This window comes from Osmerus mordax, chromosome 6, assembly GCF_038355195.1.
Source record: "Osmerus mordax isolate fOsmMor3 chromosome 6, fOsmMor3.pri, whole genome shotgun sequence".
In the NCBI taxonomy this organism is placed as follows: Eukaryota; Metazoa; Chordata; class Actinopteri; order Osmeriformes; family Osmeridae; genus Osmerus; species Osmerus mordax.
The window spans coordinates 5014517-5035504 of NC_090055.1; the positions used below are offsets into that span (position 1 = coordinate 5014517).

General features: G+C 39.9%; 3 protein-coding genes across 4 annotated transcripts; 1 reads left to right on the forward strand and 2 right to left on the reverse strand.

The window, feature by feature from the left end:
- Window positions 1-430: 430 nt before the first annotated feature.
- Window positions 431-3412, forward strand: LOC136944592 (membrane-spanning 4-domains subfamily A member 6C-like). Of its 2 annotated transcripts, none has more exons than XM_067238413.1 (7): window positions 431-516; window positions 996-1184; window positions 1802-1912; window positions 2075-2131; window positions 2217-2420; window positions 2856-2978; window positions 3063-3412. In XM_067238413.1, the coding sequence occupies exons 2-7, from the start codon at window positions 1011-1013 to the stop codon at window positions 3117-3119; spliced, it is 726 nt and encodes a 241-aa protein (XP_067094514.1). In that variant the 5' UTR covers window positions 431-516; window positions 996-1010; the 3' UTR covers window positions 3120-3412. The 2 variants fall into 2 exon arrangements, with proteins under 2 accessions (XP_067094514.1, XP_067094515.1); XM_067238414.1 differs by having other exon boundaries at window positions 456-516; window positions 1001-1184.
- A 5034-nt stretch (window positions 3413-8446) lies between these two features.
- Window positions 8447-12549, reverse strand: rpz4 (rapunzel 4). The gene is made up of 3 exons (XM_067237955.1): window positions 12433-12549; window positions 10601-10674; window positions 8447-10444 (listed from the first exon to the last, which is right to left on the reverse strand). Exon 3 carries the CDS (start codon window positions 10405-10407, stop codon window positions 9232-9234), a length of 1176 nt encoding a protein of 391 aa, XP_067094056.1. The 5' UTR covers window positions 10408-10444; window positions 10601-10674; window positions 12433-12549; the 3' UTR covers window positions 8447-9231.
- Window positions 12550-12768: 219 nt separating this feature from the next.
- rpz5 (rapunzel 5) lies at window positions 12769-16490 on the reverse strand. The gene is made up of 2 exons (XM_067237127.1): window positions 16345-16490; window positions 12769-14640 (listed from the first exon to the last, which is right to left on the reverse strand). The coding sequence occupies exon 2, from the start codon at window positions 14568-14570 to the stop codon at window positions 13386-13388; it is 1185 nt and encodes a 394-aa protein (XP_067093228.1). The 5' UTR covers window positions 14571-14640; window positions 16345-16490; the 3' UTR covers window positions 12769-13385.
- Window positions 16491-20988: the final 4498 nt, after the last annotated feature.

Genomic DNA, 20988 nt, shown 5'->3' on the forward strand with positions numbered 1-20988 from the left:
TAGCTTAAAGTGCAATACAGAGTATGGCTACAGCATAATCATAAAAATAAAGGAAAATACCTATTCTATGACTGATTATTTTACAATTATCCAAGGGATTGCAGAAGAAACACTTACAAATGTACAGTAAATACCTTGATAAACAAAAAGTCAACGTCATCAGACAATACCTGTTATACTTGTACTCAGAGTGGCAGGTTGCAGCACATTTATCATTTAATACCACACGGTTGTTTGACGTGTAATACAAAGGTGACTGATTATCAACATTGAACCAAGTAAGTGTCACCATGTTATCTACAAAGACAGCAAAACAATAGAAACATTTCCAGAAACTGAATATTTATTATCATCCGTTGAATTTATGAAATAGTTAAACTGCCATTTTATGTAAGCAGTGGGAGGTACTGCTGGGAAATAAATACCGAGCCCTTCCCAATAATCTTTTCAGGATACTTCCTTGTCCCAACATTGAGACTACTACACGATTTCAAGAAGTTCCTATCTAATAGTCAGGTGAGACTAAAACAATAATCTGTCCTTTACTTAAGGTATCAGAAGTAACTTTGGTACAAGGGATAATTTTAAACTGAGCTGTAGCGTCCTGAAAAGCCTAAAACGCTTTGTCGAACATGTCAAGAAAAACTATTTTAGGCCTATATTTCAGAATTATGTGCGCTTATAGTCTAATTCAATATCGCCTACAACAACCGCATTGATCAACAATTAGATGCCTACACGGTTTGTAGAGGTTTTTGTATACATTACCTCAAGGATTTGTTCCCTATTTCTACTGCGTGTTTTCCTTTTGTACTGTATGACCAAGCCTTTTGCTCTCAAATAGGCGATATCCAAAGAATCAAGGTACAGAATCAAAATGGTGTGCAGCCAGGATATCACAATTGTTGCCTCATTGTCATAGACTGTTTACACAAACCGACTGTGTCATTTAATTATTTATAGTTTCTTGCTATAATGTTCCCCTTTACTTTCAGTTTAGAGTCGTCAGGATGTCAGTGACCATGACCAAAGGTGAGGGGGTGACCGTGTTCACTTTGGCCTCTAACCCCAAAAGCGATTGGCCAATGGTGTTCCAGATATTCGGGACCCTGTGCTGCAGTCCAATATGCGCATTGTCTCAAAGACTGAGAAAGCTCCAAGGCAGTTCTCTGTCAGCTCTGGGGGTATGTTATTCATCTTTATGTTATGTTTTACAGGTAGGCCTAGTGCAAATTGATGTCCAGAAGAAAGATATGTATGTTTCAAACAGCAGGAATTGTGATTTTGTGATAAAATGTATAGGCCTACTTTATTAAACCTACAATTGGGAAACAACAAAAAATGCACCTGCTTTTTTGTTGAAATTATTAACAAAATCGAAATAATTTAAAATTATTTTGGGAGTCAGGTGGCTGAGCGGTGAGGGAATCGGGCTAGTAATCCGAAGGTTGCCAGTTCGATTCCCGGTCATGCCAACTGACGTTGTGTCCTTGGGCAAGGCACTTCACCCTACTTGCCTCGGGGGAATGTCCCTGTACTTACTGTAAGTCGCTCTGGATAAGAGCGTCTGCTAAATGACTAAATGTAAATGTAGAACAGCTGATGATAGAAAAGTCAAGCCAAATCCTAATGGATGCATACATTCTCTTATTTCCAAGACAGCTAACATCTAAGAGTTTTGGAATAACAATGTGTGTGGCTTTTACATTTCTTTGAAATATTATTTCATATATTTCATAATACATTTGGGTACTTGAACATGACAAAAGATGTCATGTTCCCTTACATTTGTATTTCACAGGCTATACAAATCCTGGTAGGGATTCTCAACCTAGGCCTTGGACCAATCCTTTTAAATGCAACTGATGGGCCGCTGTTGTTTAAGGGAGTTCCTTATTGGCTTGGCGGTGTGGTAAGTCTAAACTTCTATTGAAATCATGTTTGCATGGCACAATTATTGCATGGCACACTTGTATAACAATTCTAAAGCACAATTAGGCCTGTGTAATTTCTCTATCTTAATCTAATATCATGTTAACGCCCAGTGTTTTATGATGATTTCTCCTTGTTCCAGTTCATTGCAGTTGGCCTAATGTGTGTTCTAGCTGAAAAGTTTCCGAGTCCATGTTTGGTGAGATACTACTTATACATAAAACACATTATTAAATGTTTATGAAAGTTGTTGAATCTGTAATCTGACTGCACATGTCTTATAGGTGGGCATCAATGTGATGATAAATCTGGGTGGTGCTGCACTTGCTATTACTGGCATTGTGTTGTACGCCATAGACCTGGGATCTGGTAAACTGAACTGGATGTGCTACTTTGGCAATGACGACTGGTATAGCACCGCGCGTCCATCCACTGAGACAAAAGATCAATACTTGGAGAGATGCTTGGATGCCAAACATATTGCAGTGGTGAGAATACTTTCAAGTACAATTTACTTTGAATTATAAGTCAATGAAGGCAGTTGCATCTAACATATATACCTGTTTGCTACTTCTTTCAGAACCAGTCATTTTGTAGATACATATCCATATCCATCAGAAAAACATATATGTATCAACAAATATATTAAAAACAGTAATACTGCATATGATTACGTATCATCTCATGTTTATATCATTGCATTTACTGTATATTTAAGATATAGCAGATGCTATTATCCAAAGCGACGTACAAAGGTGCATAGAAGTGCAGCAAGAAATCTAGGATTAGAACTGTATAACAGTGTTACAGTGCGGGAAACACCAAAAAAACTGTCGGTTGAAAGAGTTATTGACTACAAGTCTTTTTTCCTAACATCACCAATGTTTTAACATCCTCCATGTGATTTTCCTTTCTGCCGTTAGGTGCTTACGAATTCCTTGGAAATCGTGATGATCGTCCTTGCTGTCCTTCAGTTATGTGTCACCATCAGCTCTGCAGTGCTGGGTATGAAGGCCTTGCACAAGAACAGAAAGGAGCAGCACAAGGTAACGTCAAAGTGGTTGCGAGGGTTTTGCTCAACATTCCCTATTTTTACAGTAATTTTTAACTTTTAAACTTCATTTTTCTAGAGCCAGACCGAAGACCCAGAGAAATACAGTCCACTGCTGGAGGATGTGACCGCCTAAACAAAGCCTTCAGTTTGACACAATATATTGCTTATCCTAACCAAATCTCACGCAATACCTTATTGTAGACACATAGATTTAAATGTTTAACTTCTATGACTGTTTTTTTCCTTTTGTGTAGCACAGGGGTCTTTATGGTTGAATGTGAGTCGGTTGCAAATCAACACTTTTGAGGCCATTTAAAAAGTATGTATCTGCAAAACGGGTTGTGAATGTGCTGCTTAAATATACTGAGAATTACTTTTCTACTTCACATTTCCAGTTTACATGATTAAAGAAAACACTATCTATTGTATATGTATCTGTCTTTTGTCATTAACTAATGTTAAATAAATAAAAGGTTGTGGAATGAGAATTAGACTAAAGGACAGAACAGTTAAATATTTGTTTTATTTTACACAACACCTATAGTGCACTAACCATATTATAATTAGTAATAAATTACATATAAATCACGAAGGAAGGATGAAAAGGCAAGAGGCATCAGAGTGTTCTTTTGGGGGGACAGACCAATTCTGTCCCCCCAAAAGTGTCTTTCTTAAGATCTGGCTTTTGGATATAGCTTTGATTAAATGAGGCAGGGGTGTATTCCCTTCTGATCATCCTGATCCCAGTAATCTTTACTAAAGCCCACACAATAGTGGTGTCCACAGAAAGCAGTCATCAGATCCTTCAGTAGATCCAGGCAGTCCCAGCTGATGGAGTCCATACCCTCAGACATGTTGGTGACACAAACTAACACACAATCAAGGGGGATGAGAACCAGACAACACTTACCACCATTTGGATTACAAATTTGACACAACATTTTTTTAATCCTGCATGCTGTTCTATTTGTGTTCGTAATTCAAGCAAATACAAAAATAATTTGGATCAACTTGCCATCTGCCGTCTGAGGTTTAGTTGCCTATAGTTTTTTATGTTTCATTTAGGTCGCCATCTTTGTAAAATCTTGCCATCAGGTGGCAGTCAAGCACACGTAAACTCAGACCAGGGACTTCTAGATATCATTTGACAAACCTCCAAATCACCTGTTATCTGTTGCACATCGCACGGCACCGGTGCAACAGGTGAGGAACAGGTAAGGAAATCAGTAACCTATCGAAAACTGTGACCAGAGGCCGCTGTGCTAATGGCTTGCCATACTGTTCAGCAAATGTTCGAGCCCTAACCCTTACTCTAACCCTTACCTGGTGTTGAACAGAAATCTATGAGGGGCCGTTTAGGAAATAATTCAGACTGTCCTTACACAAACACATATGAAACACATTCACATATGAAACGTTCACACACATTCATACTACTGAAAAATATAATCCACATAAGTGAAATGCTCGCACAGACTCATGTATGAAACACTTAAGTCTTATAAGGATGAGTAAGAAGCTTTGAGAATGTAAGAGTATGAGAACATTTTCACTATATCCGGAAGGCCTTTCAGTATATCCGGAAGTCAGTTCAGTATATTCGGAAGGAATTTCAGTATATCCGGAAGTCAGTTCAGTATATTCGGTAGGGATTTCAGTATATACGGAAGTCAGTTCAGTAGTTCAGCAATTTTACAGAAACAGGAGCAAAATATTAAAAACACATATTTATAAAACATTTTTTAACTTGATGAATGTTTTTTTCTGTTTTTTTGGGAAAGGAAAGGACAGCTGCTTTGCCTGTCGGATGAAGTCGCCTAGAACTTACACAACTCAAGATGTGCACCCTACTTGCATACCAACTTTTAAAGAACTAGGCCTACAGTAGAGCCTACAAGACCCAACATGTTGATTTGCCCAAAATGCTATCTGACTGCACGTCAAAGAAATCCCCACTAAAGAAATATGGCATGTATAAAAGTTACTAACAACACAGTGTTTTTGTCAAGGTAAACATACGTGTTCAAAACAATTTATTTTCCCATACTCTTGCTTTGAACAACACGTGTAACATAAACAGAAATGTTATAGAGACAACTGTTTTACAATGTCTGATGAAGGTAATCCCTGCACTTAATAGTTTCAAGACAGATGATGACTAGCCATTTATTGGGAAATCTAATGGAAACATAGACAGACCTGTGGCTGTATTTAAATTGACATTCAAATGGTTAGGCATTGTTAGTGTTACACTTGAATTTCTAAGGTGTAAATAATGGTTTCCATGTAAGACAGGGAGAGAACAACGTTCGATTGCAACAATAAACCTGTCAAACAAGTCGACCAAGATTGTAACCACTTATTTTTCTGCCTTCTTGTGTAACGGAGTGAAATTGTGTAAGATTCCGCCAGACTACGAGTCATGTAGGCTATGGGGGAATTCTCTAACCCTAACCCTAACCCAACAAGAGAGCTATACAGGGAAGGCTTTAATTAAAATTACTACAACATCATTTTCATGAATGTTTTATGTTCAAAGGACAGTGGGGGAGTAGTGGTACACACTTGTTAGCTGTAATGCTCTTTGAAGCTTCTCCAATATTGGGTTATCAGGATCCCCTAACAGTAATGGATTCTGTCATGTTCCCCATAGTGGAAACTCAATATATTCTCTGGCAGAGTTTAACCCTTGCCACTTTCTGTGTCTTCAGTACATGATACATGAAAACAAACAAAAAAACATACAATCCCATTGCATTTTAGCATTGACTCTGTGTGATAGTCTTGTGATTCTGCCAGAGAATGGCTTGGGTCCACCATCTGATCAACATTCATGGGTAATTTTTTTAAGGACAATTTATTTCCATTGAGATAGAATTAAGAAAGAGACAGGGTTACGTTTAGGCGATAACTGGTAAGACATTGTAACCCTCCATGTCGGATGCATCTTTTCGTGGCCTCGTGATGTTTTTCCTGCGTTCCTGAGGTCACCTGATGGGCCGGCCTCAATGCAGGACTGTGTGGCCAAATCATATTTATGGAAGACTAAGTTTGGTCTGATTAAAAGCATCTCTTCACCTATTCACTAGTCCTGCATGGCCAGCTCCCTCAGACAGTATCAGCCCCATATGGCTTCCATTGGAGCAACCAAGCCAAGCAAATGAAGGACACTTTGTTGAGTCAGAGAATTAGCCACTATAATGTGGAATTCATTTGAACATCTTTAAAGTAAGATTATTTGTAAGGTGATTTATCTATTGTATGTAGCATGCATCGTTATTAGTCAATTGAGGAAAGTAAATCCACATGTTGTATTGACCAGATGAAGTCAGTTAATTTCTCATCCAGAAATGAGATTTTTGGGGTAGAAAACCCTGAGTTGTGAAATCTGTGAAAATAAAATGGGAAAAATGGATCAGGACAAAATCACTGATATTTTCATGATTCCTATCAGTCCATTCCTGTGAAATCTACTTAGTCACATCCATATTGGATGACTTTCACATATAGTATATTCAAATGATAGTGACCACACTTCTGTACTAAAAATGTAATTGTACTTTGAGACTGTTGAATTTGTGCTAGTTCCCCATTGATGACAGGGCAGGTCTAGAGCTCAGGAGTAGAGTACAGCAATAAGAATCTGGCAGGGAATCACAGTTAATGTCATGACCTTGATTGGCCTCTAGGAGGCGGACAATGTAAGAGGGGGTTTGAAATAGTAAAAATTATTCCATAACAATGATTGTGTAAATATTTAACTTTGAAGGATGTCTGAAAGCTGTGAACCATGCTTTGACCTTGGCTAGAGCGTGAAATATATTGGAGAAGGGACACAAGTAATGTGATGCTTTTCAGTCCAGACAACATAAGGTTGGAATGTCTTGAATGACCCTCGTGTTATCTACTTTCTCTTCTGGGAAACACATGTTTATCACAAATGTTACCCTTTCATTAACTACCACCTTTTTGTCATTGAGATGAAAAACAAATATTTTAAGGGCTAACTTTAGTGTTGGGCAACACATTTTTACATGTGTACTGTATACAAAACCTGAGTCATCTGTCAAGAAAATAGGGGGACGAAATGCTTCAGTTAATTTAGTAAACATAATCCTGCCCACATTTACCCTTGACAGAGACCTGAAGACTGTGAGTCATTATTGAACTTTAGCTAATGGGATTCAAGTATATTATAGTACAAGAGGAGGTAGGGGGGAGTTTATTCAATTGACAGTATTTGCACTATATGTACATCATTCTAGATTACGCCACTAATCTGAAGAAATATCTATGGAGTCACTATGCTTAAGTGATGTTAAGCCTAGGGTCAAAGGTGTTGATGTCTAAATCAAGAGTGAAATAATGTTCACCAAAATACTGACCACCGAAATGCTGAACCCTTCTGATCCTTGATCTTCTGAAGAACTTTCTACATGCACATTTTGTACAGTTTTGGATAAGCGTTTCTGCTAAATGAATACAAATGTGTAAACATGTACGTGTAAACAGAGTGCGAATTATACAATGACAATCGGGGGGGGGGGGGGGGTCCAAGTCTTAATTAGGGGGGTCAAACTCCCCAAGCGCCACCGTAATTCGCACCCTGCGTGTAAATAAAGTAAATTATTGTCGGCCAAGTGAAGTCTGAAGTCATCTGAGATTTAAGTCTTTGTTGATTCTTGATTCTGTTGTGACCAAAGAGAATCTGTGGAACTTTTAAGACAAATATAGAAAATCTACAGCCACAAAATTACAGACCACAGTGGGTGTTTCCCGGGGCTGGCTTTGAGCTATGTTTGGACCATAAGTGAGATTTATGCAAGACCATGGGGTTGAGAGATGTGCCCTACACATCAGCAGGTTATATATACAGGTACATTTTTTTAGATTATATACCGGTAGCAAAATTATTAACTTTTATATGGCTAACATGTTAGCAATTGGGTGGAAGAAATATTCTTTTTTTTCTAATCCTGTCTTGGCCAGGACTCAAATTCATAAAAAAAAAAAAAAGAGTCATTCTCCTGATTACGTACACAAAAAAAGAAAACATCATGTATCAACTGATAAAGCCTTTGGTGACAAAGATTCCCATCCACATGTTTTATAAATGTACTTTTTACTTTACTACTAAACAAAGAGAAAATGATAGCCAATGTGGTGCAACTGAGTTTCAAAATGCTTTTATTCAAACAATGCTTATTAATTGATTAATTTGAAATCAAACAACCAAGATATTTTGTTATAAAATCTAATAATCACAGGTTACAGCACCTATGAGACACCTTAAATATTTTTAGAAAGAAATCCCCAAAGAGATAGTGTATAAAAGTGTTGATCTTGAGTAACAAATACATCAAAGTAAGATGATGAGCAAAGTTGACACCAATATTAGTATAACATGAGCTGGTATTAACTTTTTTCCAACGTTATCCTTGGTTTGTATCCTTGAGCTGTGCAATATTGCAAAGACATAATATCCATTGTTTGTTATTAAAGACACCGTTAAAAGACACCTTATAACAATAGTATTGACATTCTAAAATTCTTCTTTGTAAAAAGAAGTGGTGATATATCCGACATTTTGTATTAGGCACCTCTGGGATGCATCAATTTCTAAAGACAAGGTGTGACAGGGTAGTGTCTATGTAAGGAGTTCAAAAGTAAACAAGCCCTTCTGCTACCCTGACACTGTGCATGTGTCTCAACTTGCCTGTGTGGTCGATAGATGACAAGTTGTAGGACAGGCGCAGGTTCAGAGCAAGAATTTGAGAAAACGACAAGGAAAAAACGATTTGCATGTCACTTTGAATAGAAGTGTCTCATAAATGAATAAAATGGAAAATGGAAATAACCAGGCACTGCCTGATTTTATTTCTATTGTAGATTTTGTGTCCCTGGGCCGCGATTAAAATATTTTTATTATATTCATTCTGATGTTTTCTTACCTATGCTACTGCTTTATGAAAGACTATTCTTCTATCATGGGAATAGCAGTTACATTATTTTGGGTAGTGAGTTGGTGTTGACAAACCTTTTTGATTTAACTGATAATACAATCATTTTCATTCATTTACGTTTTCATTGTACATAAATTGTCAAAGCATCCACAATAACATCTGATAAATCATTAAAACTACCAACCATCAAGTTACATATTGAAGAATAGAACTCAAAGAAAGAGGAAATTTTTGTAATGTCTACTGAGAATAACCTTGGCTATGGGTTATGTTTTGAGAACCTCAAGCTGAGTGAGCACAAACATAAAAGTTTTTGAGTTCCTCCCAGTAGTGCAGCTCCTCATCAAAGCTCCAAGCATAGGCCAAGTCTTTCGAGGTCTTTACAGTGTGGACGACACACTGACCTGGCAACTGCTCAAACAGGAGCTCTGCTATACCCACTACAGTGGGTTTCTTCTGACTCTCGATCAGCTTTTGAATGCAGGCTTTGTCCAGAGGCTCTGGGGAAGCACTGTAGGACACCATGACGATAAGCTTCTCGTCCGACGTAGGCACTTGAAAACGGCTCTTCCCTGTTGGGCAATGGAAATCCTTCTTGTTTGCGAACAGACCTGTGGGGGTGTTGAATATGCGAACTGACCAGCGCACCCAGTCATACTTTGTCTTTAGCATGTCCACAATGGCATCTGCCAGTTGCTGGTTGGTGAGGTCAGATTTGTCCCTAACCAGCCGGCGGGAATCAATTTCGGCCTGCTTCGGGTAACTGACGATACAATCCTCAATGACAGAGTTCATTTTCGTCTGAACTGTCTTCATCCTCTCGCCCCAGTCAAGAAGAAGTTCCTGCTCATCATCGCCTCCCTTGAGAGCAGTGTAGCCCATTAGAGCAATAAGGCCAATACAGAAAAGCTTTTTCAGCCGGGCACAGAAGTCTTCCATTGCTCTTCGACTTTTGTTCTCATAGTTCAGAGTGATTTCCAGCACCGACTCCCCAGAGAAGTTGTCACCGGTAACAGCACTGTAAAGCGTATGCAAGTTTTTGTCACCTCCTGTCTTGACGAAATGCTCCAGGAAAGTCTTCTTCTTGACCTCGCGAAACTTGGGTTTGGCATTAAGGATGTCCATGTACTTACGGAACTGGTTGGAGATGTTCTCCTCTACTGAGAAGTAGGCAGCATCTGCACCACTTTTCTTGATCTCCTCGTTGATTCGCTGGATCTCCTCAGACATCACCTCCAGACGTTCACGAACTTTCTGGAATTGCTGTTTCATGAACTCAGCCTCTTTGCTCTCCACATTGTCCAGGGCCAACTTCACAAGTGGTGCTGCGATGGCAAAAACAGGGAAAAGGTCACCTGCTATGCTGGCTACGACCTCAGCACCGTGTTCAAACACCTCCATCACCGTCTCAACCACATTCTTCTTGTCTGCTACAAGCTTCTGTAACTGCTCAGCCATCTTTGCTGATGTGTCTCACAAAATATAGGTAAAAGATCTGAGAAGAGAACATGATTAAGAGAGTATTAGAGCAGCCTGATAAATTACAGAGATATTCAAATTCAAATGGTCAGAAAAAACAACGGCAATTAGAGTTAGACCCATATGGCTGACTAGCTTTTTTCATGTCATACAGTATGAGCTTTAAACTTACCTAGTGTTGTTTATGATCTGTTGAACTTCGGCCTGATGGTTGGATTGTGAGGGTTGCTCTGTTTACACCGTGACCTGATAGAGAAAGACAGACTGGGTGAGTTTCAGCTTACAAGCATTACACACTCTACAGCTGGACACACCCATTGAGCAATGAGGCAACAATGCAAAGGGAATTCACCAGTGAGGGAAGACAAGAATTCCACAGAGGAGTTTCAAACCTGTACTCAAGTAAAAATGTTGCACTGAGAAGTATGAGAAGACCTTTGGTACTACATTTATTTCAAAATCAGCATAAGAGATCAAGGCATACATTAGGCTTTTTTTCTTTGAGTTAAGGGCATACATATCTCATAACCATGCAATATTCATAGATTTCCAGTCAATTCTAGCCTACTTCAGTTGTACAACTGCACCAGTTAATGCCACTGCAGGCGTGGGGAGAGATTAACTGTCGGAGGTTAAACTTGCTGGGCAAGGGTGCATTTTCCATTGCAACTCAGCACGTAACCTAGGCAACGAGACAAAAGGAAACTATTCTGTCAGCTCCTTCTCACTGCCCAGCTCTTTCCCAGGAGGATTCAAACTGCTGAAGATCGGAAAGATAGCCTTCGTTGCTCAACTTGATACATCACTTACTTCTACAGCTGTCAGAGAAGGCAGACGCCAGAGACTACAAACACAGAAGAAACCCGTGCTGCATTTTATCTGATTTGTCAACAACAACATATTCATGTGCAACATGCACAGACGTCGAGGCCAAAGTATTGATGATATAAAACCAGAAAATTCACTCTCACTAAGTCTGAAATGCATCAGGAGCCGGTACAGGGAATGGCACACATTATTGTACAAAAGCATCCATCTAATTTCATTTACTAATGCTAAAAATGAAGGATTTCAGCTCTCTCCTGTATTCCTATCCTTCCAGGGCGGCCTGGTGTAGTCAGGCATATAAGGCTGACTATAATAAAACCCAGAGATACTATTACAACAAATCCACTTTAAACTGATCTCTCATTTCAGGACACAAAGGATCCAGACTCGAGTTAGGCTTTGCAGATGATTGCATATCAAGAATAGGACTACATTTAGATGAAGACAGTAAAGACCATCTAACCCAGAAGTATTTCACATGTAAACAAACAACATGGACTTTGGTATGAGTTGTGTCATAGTATCAACAACTTCATAAGACTGTGGGGATACAGTATTACTCTGAAAAAGGTGACCTGTGACTGACAACTATGTAATAACCCGTTCGACTAAACTCCTGCTTGTAACTGCGTCATGTCAAAGCACTGTGGAGATAATGTGGCCTCTAAATGGAAAATGTATTGATTAGTTAGTTCAACAAGGGCTCTAATTGCATCATTTCAGCATATCATTGATTCCCCACAATAACGTGTCGAGAGTTAACATGATCGTATCTGGTTACACTTTGAGAAGTTCTAATGTAGGCCTACGAAAGAGCTTCGGCACGTCTCATCAGAGTACGAATAATACAATTGCGTGCACTTCCTGAAGTAAAGGGTCTGCTGCGTTGTTAACCAACGCCCATCTAACACTGTTTCAAGTCCCCACAAGGTGAGCGGATCGCCATAAAATGTACCACATTATTGAACATAAGAAAGATCATTGTTCAATATAGGTACATACATGTAGCAGTAAGTTGTGGGAACTACATAAAGAACACAAACAATAAATGCAACGCAACCTGTTGACTGAAGTAGCCTAGCCTAAGAGGCAAATATGCGAATCGTAATTGTCAAGTAACACTTTGGTACATTATAAATTATAGGGCCTACATTACTTTTAGAACAGTTAACTCACCTTTTAATAAGCAAAAATTGACGGAAGAAAAGTACCGTCGTCTGTTTTTCCCTTCCTATTGGTCATATGGTTCTCAAATTACAGAAGACACACCCATTACAGACAGCTCAACTAGGGTGGTAGTTAGACAACTTGAGAAAATGATAGGCCTATCTTGAACAAAATGAAAACTAACGCCCCTTACATAGATAACTAGGCTATTATTTATCAGAATATAAGTCTTTGGAGAAGGTATACCTACTGCTTTCTCAACTTGAGTGTTACTTTTCAGCGGACAAATTACAGTTTCTACAGAAAGTTAGATTCTTCTGTGTAAGTATGACCAAGAAAGACAAATTCCTTTATTTTGTGATTTATTTTGAACAAAGACAACATATCCAAGAAATAAAATAAAATATTGATGGCCTAGCTTTAGTATGAAAAGAATATTGATTATAAGATACACCTTTATAAAAGTCTGTATTATGTTTGATACTTTGGTGAGCTAAACAACTGCAATGGATTTCTGGAGTAGCCTTACACCTAGTCATTACCCCATGTTATTTTCTCAAAACTGAAGAGAACACATCAGTGCAATGTGTCAAATATATTGCCTAGTGCTAAACAGTTTACTGCTTTCTGACATGTATGACTAGATTTGTGAATACAGGATCAAGGTGAAAAAAGGTAATTTTACCAACCACTGCTGAAAGGAAGTAGACAAGTCTCATAGTTGAGTGCTGTTGTGCAGTATATTATCAACAATGAAAAGTCACAAGATACAGATAGCCAGTAAAGAAATGATTGGCAGGCCAAGTCACAATAAAAGCACACATTTCTGACATTCGCTCAGTAGTTATATAAGATATAGATTTAGACATGTCTCAAACTCGTAGATCAATGTATGATTGCATTTGAAATGTATTTTCTCCCCTAACTTCCCTCTTATCTCTATCATACCTTGTCACATTAATCTACTCAGAATGAATGCATAGGTAGGCCCTTTTGTGTTTTCCATAGTAATAACAATCCTCATGGAAATTGTTGGTCTCCACCACTTCCTTGTAGTGGCTGACAGCATGCACCAGGCAGTTGGGGAAGCTTTTGCTGAGGCACTGTGCCACATTCATCATATTCCCCTTTAGCTTTTGGGTCTCAATAAGCTCCTGAATCTGACTCTTGTTAATGGGCTTGGGATCAACACAAAAAGAAACCATAACTTTGATTTTGTTATTGGTCAGAATGTCAAAGTAGTTGGCGCCGCCTCCACTGCCATGGTACTTCTTTCCAGCCAGCCAATTGAAGAAGAAAATGCGCTCTTTGTCATTGAACACTCTTATGGACCATCGCACCCAGTCATATTTCTTGACAAGGGACTCTAAAAGAGATTTGGTGAAGTCAAAGTCAACACTGGCAGGTGTCTCCTTAACCTGGTGCTCCATGTCTAGTTTGGCTTGGTCTGCGAAGTTTTCAGTGCAGTCGTCCACGGCAGCTTTCATGCGTTTCTCCACATCTTCCATTCGGTCTTGCCACTTCTTAACCATGTCATTTCCAACTTCCCCTTCCTTGAGGGCAGCATAACCCATGACAGCAATAATGCCCACGACAAAGAGCTTTTTCAGCCTGGCACAGAAATCCTCCACGGCTCTCCTGCTTCTCTGGTCTGTTGCTACCACCGTCTCCAGCATTGGATCACCTGCGGTGTTCTCTCCAGTGACAGCGTTGTAGAGGGCGTCCAGGTTCAGGTCCCCGTCTGTGTTCTCAAACTGTATTAGGAACTTCTCCATCTTTTTCTCCTTGAACTTAGGCTTGGCATTGACAAAATCTTGGAACTTCTCGTACTGGCTGATCATCTGGGCCTCACGATCAAAATTTTGCTTGTTCATTGAGGTTCTCTGGAGCTCCAGGGCGATTTTATCAATGTCATCCTGAATGCCCTCCAATTTCTTGTTGACCAAGTCAAACTGCTCGGTTAAGTAACGTGCCTCTTTACCATCTGGGTTGCTGAGGATCTCAGCAGAGGCCACAAACACGGCCTCCAGGATTGGGTGGATCTGGCCCACAGTGGCTGCTAGAACCTCCGAGGCTTGCCCCATGATCTCCACACCTTTTTCGATCTTGCCCCGGTTCTGCAAGAGCCATTCTGCCACACTGGTCATCGTTGGAGGTTATGTCACAGACTAACAGGTCCAAAGTGAGTCTTACCAGTGCCAGAGACTATGCTGATGTCTGAAACAGGGGAAGAAACATAATAACCTTGTAAATTATTTTGAAAGATTTTTTGTACAAATGTCTGTTTTGTTTTCTTTGTATTTTTCTGATGAGGTGTTTGCTGGATGAGTTTGAAGCTGTGTAACTACAATAGGACATTCCCAAAAGAGATGAACAAACAGTATTCAACATGAGTTACACAGGACTGATCTTGTAAAATGGAACCGAAACACCATAAGACAAACTGCAGGTCGTGTCTGAACATGCAGGAGTCTAGTTTCACACCACACCCTGGGAATCTTGATTGTGTGACAGGACTCTATCCAGGACTCTTTGGCATCGACACACGTCAAACCATGGATGAAAATAAATATACTAAACAATTACAGAAAAGTAAACATCAAACATAGTGTGTGCTTTTGCATTGTGACCTGGACGTTTGCGCAACATTATGAGTTGGTCTTCAGGGATGTAATTTACTGCTCTAACATTAGCCAAGACCTAAAGCAAACACAGATGTTAACAACCTGGGAAAAGTATTTTTTTTTTTCTTGTTTTTTTCATTAACACATTATGGTTTTCTATGAAAACTACACAAGGGAGATGAGCTCACACACATATCTCATTCCCTTCTCCCCATATCCACTACATAAAAAGGCACACCCAGATCTGAGAAAAGCAATCGTCACCACTGCACTTGTTCTGCACTGGAAAACAGTTTTTTTTTCACCTCTGACTGAAATGGCCCTGAGTGAGAGCCAGCTGGGCCTGCACATTACAATACATCCATATTGTTTTTGTATGTTTATGAATCACACATTATTATTGCATATTATATACACACATATAGACCATGTGCTTACCAGTAATTGCTGCAGTGTTAAGATCAATGGTGTCATTTTACATGTTTTCCGAAGGACTACTTTATTAATTAGGTTAGTTAGCTCTGTTAAATCCTGTTAACATAACCAGTGAAATGTTTTCATACATTTTTGCAGCAAAATGTATGTCAGGAGATGCTGTTGACTGTGATTAAAGTAAAATGTACTGGAATTTGTCATTCTTCTGTATATTTAATTTGCAGTTCATTAAAGAAGACATTTCAAAAGGAGTGAAGGAACAATACTATCAAATTTAATGTCCTGGCTTATATTTAGATATGTAAAATATTCCCTTGCCTCACTGAAAAAGGTTGTCTTTTAAATTTGCTCTCCAAAGTTACATTTGGGAGGGTATTAAGCAGAGCATCAAACATGCTGCAAATCCCATCAAGAGGAAAAATGTGTCTCTTTACTGTACATCAACGTCATGTTTTTAACATACTGTACAAGATAAAACATATTGCCACCCATGTTTCAGATTCCACAAAAACAGTCTCATAGAGCTAATTTAGAGACCACATCCTTGATTCTTACGACATCAACAAGATCACATCCGTTAAAATAACAGAAAAGCACCTGAAACTTCAAATAACATTTGATTTTCACCAGTTATTTACTCTCAAGTGCTCCAACATGGAAAGATCAGATAGTGATCTAATTTAAAACCCGTTCCTCAGTTTTCCAAAGCCATGTTTAGAATTTTTTTTCTAAGAAGTCCCTTATTTTTATCTCAAGGTCCATTATCATAAGAAAATGGAACACGTTTGAAACTGCCAAAAGTTATTATATTTAAGTATAAGTAGTCAAAACCAAGTGGAAGGAACCAAAGGAATGAACTTACCTCTAATGTACAAAAGTATAGAGTGGAGGGTGTAGTCCAGTTACCCACTAGTCCAGCTGTGTCTGTGAGCACCAGGCTCCCAGGGTTTAGATGTATATAGACTCTCTCTCTCTCTCTCTCTCTCTCTCTCTCTCTCTCTCTCTCTCTCTCTCTCTCTCTCTCTCTCTCTCTCTCTCTCTCTCTCTCTCTCTCTCTGCCTCTCTCTCTCTGCCTCTCTCTCTCTGTCTCTCTCTTTCTCTGTCAGTCTCTCAGTCTCTCTCTCTCTCTCTCTCTCTCTCTCTCTCTCTCTCTCTCTCTCTCTCTCTCTCTCTCTCTCTCTCTCTCTCTCTCTCTCTCTCTCTCTGTCTCTCTGCCTCTCTCGCTCTCTCTGTCTCTCTCTCTTTCTCTTTTTTCTCTGTCTGTCTGTCTGTCTGTCTGTCTGTCTGTCTGTCTGTCTGTCTCTCTCTCTCTCTCTCTCTCTCTCTCTCTCTCTCTCTCTCTCTCTCTCTCTTGTCTGTCTTGTCACTCCCCCTTTGGAACTCCTCCATCCCCTCTGTGCATTCCACGGGAACCCACTCGGAGGGATGAGGGGCAGGCGCTGGGACAGATAACATCCTGTCAACACTCCCCATGCAAGGACACCCTGACAGAAAAAAAGAGAAAAAAAAGATACACAGTGAGAGAAACGGAGAGGGAGAGAGAGATAGATACAAAGTGAAAGAAACAGAGAGAGGGAGAGATAGATAGATGCAGACAGGGTGAAAGGAAGGGAGGTTAAACCAAAGGCAGACACAGTTGGGGAAGACAAGCAGTCCTTCACCACTGCACAAAACCCCGCTTGTTGTGTCTCCAATAGCGTTGCTATGGCCACTGGGAGTTGATTCGTGGAGCAGTGTGGGCTTGAAAAGATAATGCATCTTTCAATTTGCCCTCCGTAGTCCAGTCTCCAAAATTTGCATCATTTATAACAGATACCACCTTCTTAATATTTCCAACATAAGCCATTTTTAATCTGCCGTGAGTACTTTGACTCATGGACATAGACATTGACTCACAGACATTGACTCATGAGCTACTATGTAGCATTATAAACTGCTTTAACCTAGACCCTATCCAATGGATACTGGACATCAAGCATAGTAACAAGGGATGAAATCAGCCCTTTGGGCTTCTGTGCTTTCAGAGCCACTCATTCACAGGGCTGAGGAGAGAAGTGAAAGGGACTCTGTGTCTCTGATTACATCCACGCCATGGCAGACAGCACTCCCTCCCTGCCCCAGTGTTTCAGCTGTGACTGTGGCACACACGGCCTGATATGACGAATCAACCCTGCATCATGGAGACCACACAGAGGAGGAGAAACAGAAAGAGGAAGAGGAGGGGTACGCTTGCAGGAAATTCCTGATGGTCAGCTGGTCTGAGGAGAGGAGTTGGCGAGCACGCCTCATCCCTCCCACGCGTCTGCAAGGTCGTCCTGTGTCGTCCTGCTGTCAGATCTTGCACTATGCTAACTCATTAGCATCAGAAAGAGGCGAATACGTATCGCAGGGACTCAACGGTATGTGGCGTGATGGGGTGGTGGGATTGGCAGCAGCTGGTAAACACACTGATCGAGATTGCGGTGGAGCTGAGCTGCAGCAGCCCTGCTTCCTGTCAGCTAGAGCACTGTTTGAATGTGAATTTCAGTTCCCTTTCTATCAATGTCAATGAGCGGTTTTGCCTTCTCATTGCCACCATCCAAAGACCTGCTTTTGTTGTTTGGTAAGGGTTAGGTAAAAGCACAAACAGTTCCATGCAATCGACTTCAAAGACATTTTAGATAATGGCATCCATGAAAAGGAATTCTCCATTGTAAAAATTAGTCTTTGTTGTGTGGTGCTTTCAGTTTTACTCAGTGGAACAAAAAGGTAAGTTATTTGGCTAATTATTTCCAGGTGAGTAAAGTCTGCCCTACACATCAGTATGTTCCATAAACACAACACATTTTCCACTCCACCTTGTGTCAGCAAGTAAGTACAAAAACACATTTCTCTATATATAACTGCATAATGTTTGCAAAGACATTTTGACCTGACTAACATCCAGGAAGATGTCTAGTTTGCGAGGTGGTACACATTGTATCCCTACGAGAGATTCATTCATTAAAATCATATGCCATTAACTCATATGACATTAACACAATGTCACACATTCATTTGACATTGTCCTCCTTGGACCATTTAATTGATGATCCTGAATGGTGCACAGACAAAGACATGCTTTGTATTCTACATGTGTAGCAAGTGGGCCAATGTGAGACATTGTAATTCATGACTGGTTACATCATGAAATTAAAGGTTATCAGAAAGGACTTGTCTCGTTTTTGTGTGTTGCCTAGGACTGTTGAAAGGATAAATCACTTCACTGTCCAGCCAAGCTATTGACCATGTTGGATCTTTGTGACCTTGGCCCCAGGTTATCGTGTTTCCTTTTTGCCACAAGATGTCACTTTAGTTCACAAGAAAGGCCCCCAGTGTCTCATCCCAGGCAGAACATACCACTCTTTCTAAAGGGGTGTTCAGTTGATTTGGGCCTATACTTGGTGAGGTATACTAAATGGAGAGAAGCATAACCCCCTATATTGACTGTGGGAAAGTGTTGAAGTGAATGACTGGGGATTTTAGAACCTGTGGGAGAATTATGTGAGTAATCCATTTTCCCATTTGTAACATTGCTGATGAATTATTTTCCACCTATCTATGGCTTTCACTGTGGGTAAGCAGGATACAGTTAAGTCGGTAAACAGATGGTTCAAAGGCCTCATAAAATTGAAATCTTTCCTTGAACAAATATGTGATAATCCTAAAACAGTCATGAATGACAACTGCCTGTACACTGTATACAAACTATGTACAGTTTTGACAGAAACAACCTCTACTTTGCATGACTACAGTTGAACATTGAGTCACTTGGAGTGAGGGATTGCTACACAAATAGAAAGTAGTTACTGGTAAAGGGAAGACATAGCTCCCTTCGGCCTGGATTTACTCCCAACTCCCATGAGATAATAAATGTGGATCGGAACGACAGTTATTTGTAAAGGGGGCTGAGCCGCAAAAATTAAATTGTCAGAAATAATAGGTGCTATGAGACGTGGGATACCGCTTAAGGCTCTCAACAGCAGGCAAATAATTGAGTCAGAGCCAGATCAGGTGTATCCCTCCACTATAAATTAAGGAGTGCCACACTACTATCATGAAACCGTCACAACTTTGCATAATTTTCTGTAATGGTAAAAATATGCTCAGAGATAGCTGTTTCTTGCCATGAAAATGTTTGTAGAGGGAATTTTTGCAGTCACAAAGAAGGGGGTTGAGGGTTTAGGTAGGTTTATGTGAAGCCCTCTGTGACATTACTTGTAAAAAGGACTGTACAAAATACATGTTCTGGTTGGAAAGCTGATTGATTCAATGTTCAGGTCATGTTAGTGTCTACGCTGGAAGTAAAAATAAATGGCACTTTCGTAACATAGGACCGACTTCCTTTCCCTCTGCAGATGTTTCCAGGCCACAGTCAACGTGACAAATAGGTCAGACGACAGTTCTGGAGATTTAACACCACTATGTTGATTTAAGACATTTCAGGCGGATAAACCAAAATAAGGACCACCAACTAACAAACCGAATGACTTCCTATGGTGAAGAAGGGAGGTCCCACAGGAAAATAAAGTTGAGTGACAAAATTCCAGTCTTTTTTATCTCTACTGTTTACCATACCACAATGAGCAGGAGGGAAGGAGGAAGGTTCATTTGAATTGTTTCCATGGAAATCCACAATGCATTTGCTTATCAGAGTAAATATTTGATTATAGTACCATCTACCCCTGTCTTTGAATTATGTTGCTATGTACTGTTCAGTTGTCTGCTAATCTCGAGAAACCAAACTTACATGTTGACGTGTCTGAGTCACATGGCCCTGGTCTGTATGCACAACAATCTCTTTGGTAATGAGAGACGCTGCAGATACAAGCCCAGATACAGACCCATCTGTCACTCCAACAGATCAATACAAACTCTGGCTAGATCAGAGGAAACAGATAAAGGTTCAGAGGCTGGAATAGGTCAACTTATTGATTGCAGAAACATTCCTGTCAGACTCCAACTTTGCCCTTGTGAAATCAAGCCAACAACCTTTCAGATTTCATGCAAATTGCAAATGAAATTACTCTGACTGTCGTGTATCTTGTTTAAGCTTATTGGTTTACTCCAAATTTCAAGAATGGGATTTTACTGTTGGTTCTTAGCAAAGTGCCTCAATCGTTGTGATTTGTTTGCGGTTAGGCTATAGATCTGCATTTATATTTCAATTACATATTTGAGTTAGCATCATACAGCCCTTGTTCTTCTTATAAATCACAGTGTTCTTAGATCACTGAGATCAGCACAACCAAGTCGATGCTGCAGGTTTAGGGAAGTGTGTGTGGCTTGCTCTGTGTCATGTGACTTCAGTCTTTATTGTTCTCACCATGATCCCCTATTGTGGACCCCAGTCTCCCACGTAGAGGCCCACTCTAGTCTGGCCCAACAACCCTGCCTTTCACTAAGAGTGTAGTTCCACAGTGCTAAAAGGAACAATGGCATACAGGACTGACAACTTTTTAGTTGAAACTTATTTAATTTCTATGCC

What these genes read in the sequence shown, in the direction of transcription:
- LOC136944592 (XM_067238413.1), top strand. Translation starts at nt 1,011, where the DNA reads ATGTCAGTGACCATGACCAAAGGTGAGGGGGTGACCGTGTTCACTTTG. An exon ending in AGTTTCCGAGTCCATGTTTG is followed by an intron (nt 2,132 to 2,216) that starts GTGAGATACTAC and finishes CATGTCTTATAG; the next exon opens with GTGGGCATCAATGTGATGAT. An exon ending in ACAGAAAGGAGCAGCACAAG is followed by an intron (nt 2,979 to 3,062) that starts GTAACGTCAAAG and finishes TCATTTTTCTAG; the next exon opens with AGCCAGACCGAAGACCCAGA.
- rpz4 (XM_067237955.1), bottom strand. Translation starts at nt 10,407, where the DNA reads ATGGCTGAGCAGTTACAGAAGCTTGTAGCAGACAAGAAGAATGTGGTT.
- rpz5 (XM_067237127.1), bottom strand. Translation starts at nt 14,570, where the DNA reads ATGACCAGTGTGGCAGAATGGCTCTTGCAGAACCGGGGCAAGATCGAA.